This window comes from Amaranthus tricolor, chromosome 17, assembly GCF_026212465.1.
Source record: "Amaranthus tricolor cultivar Red isolate AtriRed21 chromosome 17, ASM2621246v1, whole genome shotgun sequence".
Taxonomy (NCBI): Eukaryota; Viridiplantae; Streptophyta; class Magnoliopsida; order Caryophyllales; family Amaranthaceae; genus Amaranthus; species Amaranthus tricolor.
The window spans coordinates 6,516,952-6,526,560 of record NC_080063.1 but is presented as its reverse complement, the minus strand read 5'-3'; the positions used below and the strand labels follow the sequence as shown (position 1 = coordinate 6,526,560).

At 36.5% G+C, this 9,609-nt stretch overlaps 1 protein-coding gene across 1 annotated transcript; it reads right to left on the bottom strand.

Annotated features, from left to right (window-relative positions):
• Positions 1-515: 515 nt before the first annotated feature.
• On the bottom strand, positions 516-7,370 carry LOC130803638 (uncharacterized). Its single transcript, XM_057667836.1, has 9 exons — positions 7,231-7,370; positions 7,016-7,135; positions 6,860-6,927; positions 3,349-3,457; positions 2,920-2,988; positions 2,720-2,777; positions 1,132-1,367; positions 982-1,033; positions 516-892 (listed from the first exon to the last, which is right to left on the bottom strand). The coding sequence occupies exons 1-9, from the start codon at positions 7,231-7,233 to the stop codon at positions 825-827; spliced, it is 783 nt and encodes a 260-aa protein (XP_057523819.1). The 5' UTR covers positions 7,234-7,370; the 3' UTR covers positions 516-824.
• Positions 7,371-9,609: the final 2,239 nt, after the last annotated feature.

The following is a 9,609-nucleotide window of genomic DNA, read 5'->3' as shown; positions in this document are numbered from 1 at the left end:
CTTCCATTCCGTTCAAATAATACGTAGGCCAATCACAATATCTACCGTCATTATCCATGGACAAACATCATTTGGCCCAAACAAATGTAGCAAGAAACGATTCACACGAGCAAGATGATAAATGAACCTTAAACACCACCACTACTGCCTAGCCATGAGAAAACTACTGATTATCCAGGTCTAAAACAAAACCCAAAACAAAAAAGGACCAACGGAAAAAACAGACGAAAAGCAAGAACGTCTCGCCGATAAGTTAGACTCCAACCGTCTGATCACAGGAGATGAAACGAATCTCGCTGGCGACCTGGATGACAACACAGAACAGCTGCCAGCAAACCTATGGGGACAAAAAGCTTGTTTGGACTATCGAGACGCAAGAATAATCTAGAGCTGAAGTGCACTATGATTAAGAGGAACAATGTAGGTTTATATTTAAATATTCTACTCACAAATAGGAAACCTTTGTTCTTTATCAGTAAATTGACATTCTTCTCATCCATAGACAATATAATACGTAAGTACGAATATCAAGCATTTAATCTTTAGTAAACTGCACAGTAACATGTACAAAATCCAACTCAAAAGTTATCATTACTAAAGTAACCAATTAATTGCGCTGTATGATGTATCTGCAAAGTGCAAACAGTGATACAGCTTACGAATCAACGGTGTAGACCCATCTAGATCTAGTACTACAGAATAGGATCAAGGAAAAAAGAAAGTTGATTATAAACGAGTCATTCTTTAGCAGTAAACACATTTAACTCTGAAAAGGTGTCAAAATTACAACTGATCTTAATTAAAGTTCCTTCTTTCTGACCTGATCATACTAGCAAAACTGCGTTTATACAGCCATCATTCTCGGGATCATTTGTCACTTGAGCATACTTCCCTGAAACCACCACAAATACCAGAACAATGTAAAGTAAAAGAAAATGGAACATATGTTACAATAAAGAGTTCATCAATTTAATTACTCACCCCATACTACTTTCCCGGCTGGTGTAACCAGACCCAGTTCACTCACATTGACCTTAACACAAATAAGCAAAAAACGACTCAGTAAAATGCAGCAGCAGCGCAAAAAAATGTTAGTATGAAAATGTCTTTCATTAGTTTTAGAAAGCATACCTCTATTATAGTACCCTTGGTCATGACACCAAGAGAGCTATACATTAGACCATTGGGATTTTTCTTTACTCCAATAATCTCGAGATTGAAAGAACATTTTAATTCAGGATGAGTAACATTGGCCTTGGTGAACCGCAATCCTGATGGACGAATAAACCTTTCATACTTTGGTGGTTTTCTAGTAAATCCCGGACCAACAAACGTAGCTTTCGTTATCATTCTTTTCCATTGCTTAGCTGCAAAAGAATCAAAAATATCACACAATCCACTTGGCTTCAGCTGGAACACTTTCGATTTAACGTACACAGAATATTTGCTCTACTTGATTACTATTTTAAAAGAAATTCCTTTATACATAAAGCAAAACCTATCAAAAAGAAAGACAGAGAAGAAACAACACTTATGCAACAAAAACAGTAATAGTCGTTCATACATCGCACAAAATCTTATTAAGCTAAATTACAAGATAAAGAGCTAACTAACAAGTTAATAGTGAATCAATTGATAGTAACTGAAATTGGGATGGAAATTGTGAATTGAGTTGATGGAGAGAAAATTACAAGAAAAGAAGAACGAGACCCAAAACACAAAAGGATGGGAAATCTTTCGCCAAAACAGAAACGATGAAGATAATTATTGGACATTTCACAATGAAAAAGATTGTCATATGAGACTTTTTTAACTCTTTTAAATCAGAACCCTTTTAAACATTAGAAGTACCTCACAACTTAATTTATTGGATGGCGCCCAATTTTACTTCCAAAAAATTTATATAAAAAAGGTCAATTAACCTTGCGAGGCACACAACTCATTTGTATCTCCTTCTAATTTACTCTACCCTCTTCAGTCTTCTTTTCCTTCTGTTTTTGCTTCATATCACCTGCTTCCTCTCATGTAATTCCCATTCCCCTGTCTTCCTTTAAAGATGTAGAGTTAATAAAATTAAATAAGAAACTCATGCTCTCATTCCCCATTCTTACTCTACCCTCTTCAGTCTTCTTTTCCTTCTGGCTTTTCTTTACATCCCCTGCTTCCTCTCATGTAATTCCCATTCCCCTGTTTTCCCTTAAAAATATAGAGAAAAGTTGATAAAATTAAATAAGAAACTCATCTATGCCCTCAATCCCCATGCTTTATCTCTCCCTTCATCTTGATCTATTATCTACTATACATAAAAACCCGTAATTTATCCATAATCCATAATTGTCTTCAACGAAATTCATACATGAGTTTTTTGAATTTAACCAATTTGAAGACACTTTTTTGCATAATTGCATGCCCCTCATAGAAAGTGCCATTATTTTTCTAAAAGGGAAGTTAATTTACTGAACAAATATTCATGTCACAATTGACAAAAAAAATTTGTACAAAACAATTTGTACAGTGGGGATAAATTTTCCATCAAAGGCACCCAACTCCTCCATTGAAGATTCATAGACAGAAAAGATCTAACAAAAAAAACATTAGCTAGAAAAATCAAACCAAACAATAATGATTCCTATTCAACCATCACATACTTCAAGGGAAAGGAAGAAAATTAACAGACGGAAATCAATGATTAGATAAAAGTGCATCTTGAAATACTTACTCTTCCTTTTCCCAGACCTTATGACTTTAAACATTTCATCTTCCGCAACTGGTCTAACCTGAGAAAAAAGAGACATGACTACATTAAAACCATCTAAAAAAATGAAAATATTTTCTTTGTCTTTCTCGTTTAACCTTTTCTAAGAGCTCTAAAATGACTATGAAACACAATAACACATCATTCTTGAAAGAACACTTTACCTTTGGTAATGGAACCTCCCACTTCCCTGCTTTCTCTTTTCTCTTTTGCTTAATGGTGTTGCTCAAGATCTGATAAATAAAAAACAAGTTAAAAACAAAGAATAGAAGACATTCACATTCTCAACATCTAGTGACAAGAGCTAACCTTCAGAAACTGTAAATCAAAGTAAATAATTTAGCACAATCAGGAAATAGTTTAATCGCAAGTTTTTCATAAGAGCTCTTTTGATTCATGAGATATAGGTACAGGTAATTGCAAATTCTCAACCGCAGCACCTTAGCACTAATAATTGACAAATTTTTAGAAACGGAGCCCACATTCATTTTAAAATATACTTCAAACACGCCGACCTCTAGATTCTGTAGGTCTATGTTACAAATTTGCGAAGGAAAGACGAACCCTCTGAAAAACTACATTTATAAACCAACCTTGGCTCTAGTTGTTTGCTCACGATCAAGCAAATATGCAGGAACAGCTCCATCTTGAACTTCATCATTCACCTTACGCCTACTTGGTGTTTCGTCATGCATCTTAAGTCTGTTGAAATAGCATCAAAGTTAGCCAAGTAGATTAAATAAAAACACATTGACATGGGGCAAAGACAGAAATTGTTAGCAACCAAAAGACTGACATGCTTGAGTAATTGGTTAACTTTAACATACACCCGAAAAATAAATATAGGAAAGCTCTAAATCTTGCCTAGAGAACTCCAAATCTTGCCTTTTGTTTCCAATATTGTGCTAAGAAACACATAGCAAGTTAGATCACTCACTTGCTCACTAGTCACTAGAATACTAATTCACTAAATCTATGATGATTCCCTTCAATTTTACTAACCAAAGTCATCATATAGGCTACTACCTTCTCTTTTTTACATTTTAGTTGCATCAGTTTGACGTTTACTCAATCAAGAATTCATTATGGCCTTTAATATAGTCCCAAAAAGTTAATATTTGAAATATCCTGAAAGGCTGAAACAAACCCAACAATAACTTACGAAAATATGCTTTTGAATTTTCAATTAATAAAACAATTAGATCAAATTTAGTAAAAGTAAAAATGGTGCAACTAGATGAAATATTAAAATTATTAGAAAGCCTATCAGAATTCACAAACTAACAAGTCAAAATGAAAGCAATTTTGACACAAAATGGAATGCATAGAGCACTTGATGGTGAGGACAAGAAAGCTAAAGGCACAAGTGAAGCTAGATGGGAAGAAATGGTTGCGAAGGCTCTATCCGCCATACAACTTTGTCTCTCTAAAGAAGTTTTCAGAGAAGTTGTAAAGGAGGAAACTTCAAAAGGCATTTGGGAAAAATTGGAATCACTTTATATGGAAAAGAGTGTTACCAATCAACTTTTATTAAAGTGTCGTTTGTATGATCTCAGATTGCAAGATGGGAAGCCTATAAAACCACACCTTGATGAATTTTACTTAATAGTTATGGATTTGCAAAATATTGATGTAAAAGTGGATGATGAGGATTTGGCTATTCTTTTGTTATGTTCACTACCGCCTTCATATAAGCAATTTAGGAAAAACTTGTTATATGAAGGAGACACGTTGAGTAGCGAGAGTCAAGTAGGAACAAAAGAAGCATAACTTGCAACTTTTGTAAGAAGAAAGGCCACCTCAAGAAAGATTGTTGGAAATTGAAAGCCAAACAATCCGATGAAAGCAAGTCTGCAAAAGCTAGTTCCGCCGAAGCCAGTTATGTTGAAAATGAGGATTATGAGGTTGGTGTTCTTGTTGTTACTAGTGAGTACAAGGGCGGTGATTCTTGGATTTTGGATTCGGGATGTTCGAGACCATTGACTTTTAACTCTAATTTCTTCTCAATTTATCAAAAGGTTGATGAAAGAAAAGTCACTATGGGCAATGAGGCTAGTTGTCTGATAGTTGGTGTTGGAGATGTTAAATTCATTATGTTTGATGGTGTTGTGAGAACATTGACCGGAGTCCTTCATGTTCCAGGTATGAATAGAAACTTAATTCCCCTTAATATTTTGGATAAAGAAGGTTTTAGATGCATTAGTGAAGGTGGAGTTTTGAAGGTAGGCAAGGGTCCTAATTTATTCTTAAAACGATCCATTGATGATGGCTTGTATATGCTTTTGGGTTCAATCTTAATTAGTTCGGCTTGTGTGTCCACTACTTCAACCAAGCATAATGAAGATGATGATGATACTTCTTTAAGCAATGAAAGTTCGAGAATAACTCCAACATACCCCAATGAGTCCATGGGATGTTTGGACTTGATTGGTAATTAAAATTTCATACTTGTAAGCCCTTTGAGGGCATTTTAGTGCATGTGCTATGTTTATGCACATGTGTTCCTTTTTGTTTTTGTTTTTTTTTTCGTATGTAGTTGTGTAAGTTTATCATATTATATTGGAGTGAATTAAGAGAATGCTTTGACTTGGGTGAACTCAAGTCAAGGTGGAGATTGTTAGTGTAAATGGTGACTTGAGTGTACCAAATAAATTCTATACATTAGTGTGATTCATATAAGAGGAATCCTATGGGTAATTAAGTGTATGTCTTAATTTGTGAGGGAAATGTGGTGTTTAAGTGTGTAGTTAAATGCTTGAGTTATGATGGCATTTAGAGGAGTTTTAAATATGATTATTAAGATGGCATGATAAATATGAGTAATGAGGGAGTTACATCAGTTTATGATGTTGTACTAAGTGCCCTCCACAAAGAAATTAGGGTATCCAAGGTGACTTAAATGGTGCGTGAAGAAGTCAGTAGCCTCAGACAGCTCATGCTCAAACGAGCACTTGAAGGCTCGATCGAGCACTCTCATGTTCTGAAGACAGTAGCTATAGGCAGCAGTTCAGGAGGTCCTGATCGTTGTGCTCGAACAAGCGGTTTATAAGCTTGAACGAGCGGTACACACAGGCTGCTTCTTGGATTCCATTCTTGTGTCCATTCAAGTCTTTGAACCAGCTTTAAGATGATTAATTCTTAGTCTTTATGATGTATACTCATTAAATGTATAATCCTCTATAAATAAGAGGTCTCATATGCTCATCAAAATATCCACAAAATACACCCCAAGCCAAACACTAGCTTAATCTATTCTCAATTGTAATTCCCCATATTTGAGAGTTCTTTGAACTCCTTTAATAATATAAGAGATACTACACACCAAATGACGTAGCCTAATTTGGGTGAATCTCATTAAATTTTTTGTGTCGTTTTATTGCATTATTATTTTCTACAAACATCGATATCATTGATAATGTAATTTGTTTGTCACAAGACCTCATACATTCGATCTTGGTGATATTAAGAATTGAAACACGTCGTTTGATCTCTAATACAGCATCGTTTTCACATCTCAAAGGAATTAAAATAGGAAATTGAAATGGAATTGAATACTCCCTTTATCCCATGGAGTTTGCTACAAGTACACTTTTCTACCTTTTTACATCTATCGTGACAAAATGATTGAAAAGTGTGGGTGAGTTTGGAAGAGAAATTAAACGTGTGGATGAGATTAAAGAAGAGAGACTAAATGTGCAAATGAGAATTGGTGAGAAAGTGTGGGCTCATCTCCAAAACAAGAAATGTAACAAATTCAATGGGGGCAATGAAAAATATTTTGTAGCAATACAAGTGTCCACATAGGAGCAATTGCTAACTACAAGCTCCATTCCTAAAATAGCATCTTACACTTCAAACAAACATTAAGAACACGAATAATTGTATGAAACCATCTTAGAGTGAGACAAGTTTAAAGCTAAACAACTTAAATGGGTATTTTAATCAACTTTGAGCTGTGCCACGGTGAATGTGAAAAAAAATCCAAAAATATGTATACTTTATCAATCAAAAATATGTATAATATCTATACATCAGTAGAATTTAAACAGTGTAACAACTAACAAGTTAACATCTACATATCGTAACCACTAGAAGAAGACTTACGTTTTCTTCAATTGTGCTTTCTCGGCATATCGTTTCTTAGCAATCATCTTACCCTTGATACCCAAAGTCTGTAATTTTCCAAAAAATTAATTAAAAAAAAAAAGTAAATCGAAAGTTTGATTTTTAAACATGTAATCGAGAACAAAAGGAGATTACATTTTGGAACTTCTTGGCGTTTTCATGGACAGAACGCGCCTCCTTCTTCCTCTTACGTTCGAAGTAATCGAAACGGCGTCCATATCTCTTCCTGTGCTCCTCAATGTAATTTCCTTGCGGCTGTCAAAAATTCAAAAGTTAAAATATCATAAAATCAACTGAAACTTGAAAAAGGAGCTTCAAGAAATACGCAGGAGGATAGATTTTGATCGAACCATGGTGACGACGAGTGAGAAGATAAAACCCTAGACGACGATGGGGAATTAGGGGGAAATGGTTTTAGGCTGCTATCAGCCTAAGAGAGAAAAGGAATGAATTAAGAAACGTTGCGGGTGTTTTATTAAACAGTCTTTTAGGGCGGATCTTTAGCCGACATAGCCCATCCATTTCATGGGCTGATGGACGACACGTCCAATACACATTGTGAAAATTTGAAAAAAAATAAGATTATTTAACAACTTAATTTTCAAAATAAGCTTTCGTATATTCAAGCCTAGCCTCGGGTAAAATCGCTGTTACTAACAGCGAAAGAGGAAAAAAAAATTAAACCAGTCAACTCCTTAAGTCGCTGTAACTAACAGCGACTTTGCCCTTTTTTTTTATGAACTAAAGTAGCCGTTGCTAATTAGAAAAATAGCCGTTAGGAACTTGAAAATAGTCGTTGTAATGATGCTCTATAAATAGCTCCATCATTTCCCATACTTCATTATATTCATTCTACATCATTCTTCTTCTATTCAATCAATTTTTAAAGGTAACATAAGGTATTATGTTAGTTTTACTCTCAATTTATAAATGTTAATACTTTTTTTGAAAGTTCACTTACGTTACTATATAATATGTATTATGTAGATGTCAAAGGAGCATTGTATTGAAGAGCTTTGTGATTGTGGTTATGAAGTTGAGATTAATATAGATTGGAGCGACTTCGATCCTTGGCGTGATTTTGTTGCTTGTCCTTTCTACTTGGTTGAAGGATTAGGATGCACATACTTTAGATGGATTGATCCGGAGGGTACCAAATGCCAGAGACACCTAATAATACGGCTTGAAAAAGAAAAACAAGAGCTTAAAGATGAGGATTGTAATCTCAAGAGACAAATAGATGATATGGCACATAGGAAAAAAGAGACTGAAAGGATTATGAGAAAGTTTAAGAAGCAATCTTAGTTAGCATCGGTGGTTTAAGTTAACGAATGAACTATGTAATTTGATATGTATTCGTTGAACATGAATGAAATATATACAATAAAAATATATACATCTATATATATATTACAATTTATACACAAAAGACCAAATGTTACAAATATTAAGTATGTACAAATGTTCAAAATATACAAACAGTATTAATGCTAATCCTCCTCCTGTACCCTGTCTAACTGTGACGGTTTATGACGCCTCCTACGATAGTGGTGTCATCCATCGACGAGTGATGGAGAGGAACCACGACATGTAATCCGCCGTAGTAGGTGCGCCTGCAGCGTCGATCGGCGCACCTTGGACCAGCAGCTCTAGCCTATGCTCCCAACGAGTGACATGGAGCCAGTTGACCTCCAGCCAGTTCTTGGGATCCGGACCGTTACGAGAGTGGTGGAGCTCCGCCTCTGTGTCACATGGCGGCGGGATGCCCTGTACCATCCCAAATTGGCGCAGTACGCGCTCAGGGAGATGCACTTCGACTATGTCGAAGCAGATCAGAGGTACAGATGCTCTCCACGCCCCTGACAATATGCCTGAGTGCTGAGGCAATGCAGCGTATGCCTCAGCGGGGTAAGGGTCCCATCGAAACTAAACGTGAAAATTCGATTAATAAATTACGCAATGTGATAGTTACAAAACAAGTTGTAGAGAAGTTGTTACCTGTTCAGCTCGTAGTAGATCGAGTTGATCGCGATAGAACCCCACGCCCGATGCAGTGTGGGTCCTTGTTCGTCTTTCAAAGGACCATCGCGATCCATATGGCACATGCGGGGGAGGAAGCAGTGGTGGCGCAAATGCACCACGTCCCACACTCCGCATCGGTTGACCAATGAGAACATGCTCCCACGCCCAAAGCTATGAATTACCATTATAAGTAAGTAAAAGAAACACAAAAATATATAATAAATGAAACAAAATGGTAACATGTAAACTTAGTATTACCTGCAGAATAATCAGGGGCCCAGCGATCTCCTTCGCGTTCTTCCGTGAAGCTTCACAAAGTCTCCTGTACAGATACGCTAGGGCTGTCGAACCCCAGCTGTACCCGGAGATGACCTCCCACAGCGCATCAAGCAACGTCAAGTACAATAGTTATACCCGGTTGCTAGTCTTGTCGGAGAACAAGATAGCACCAATCAGATAAAAGAGATACGCCCTAGCGTATCTCTCAACGGTGGCGTCATCAGCACCTTCAGGGAGGTGCGAGAAGTTTTGTGCAAGCCATGTTACGCGCAGGCTACTCTCTTTGGTTACCTCTGCCGAAGGTCGGACTCCTAATAGTCTATGGACTTTGTCTTGCCAGCTTTCGAATTGGCGTCTATCGATGCACACGGCATGTCCCTCGATGGGAAGCCGTGTAAGCATAGCTACGTCAAGTAACGTGACGGTAG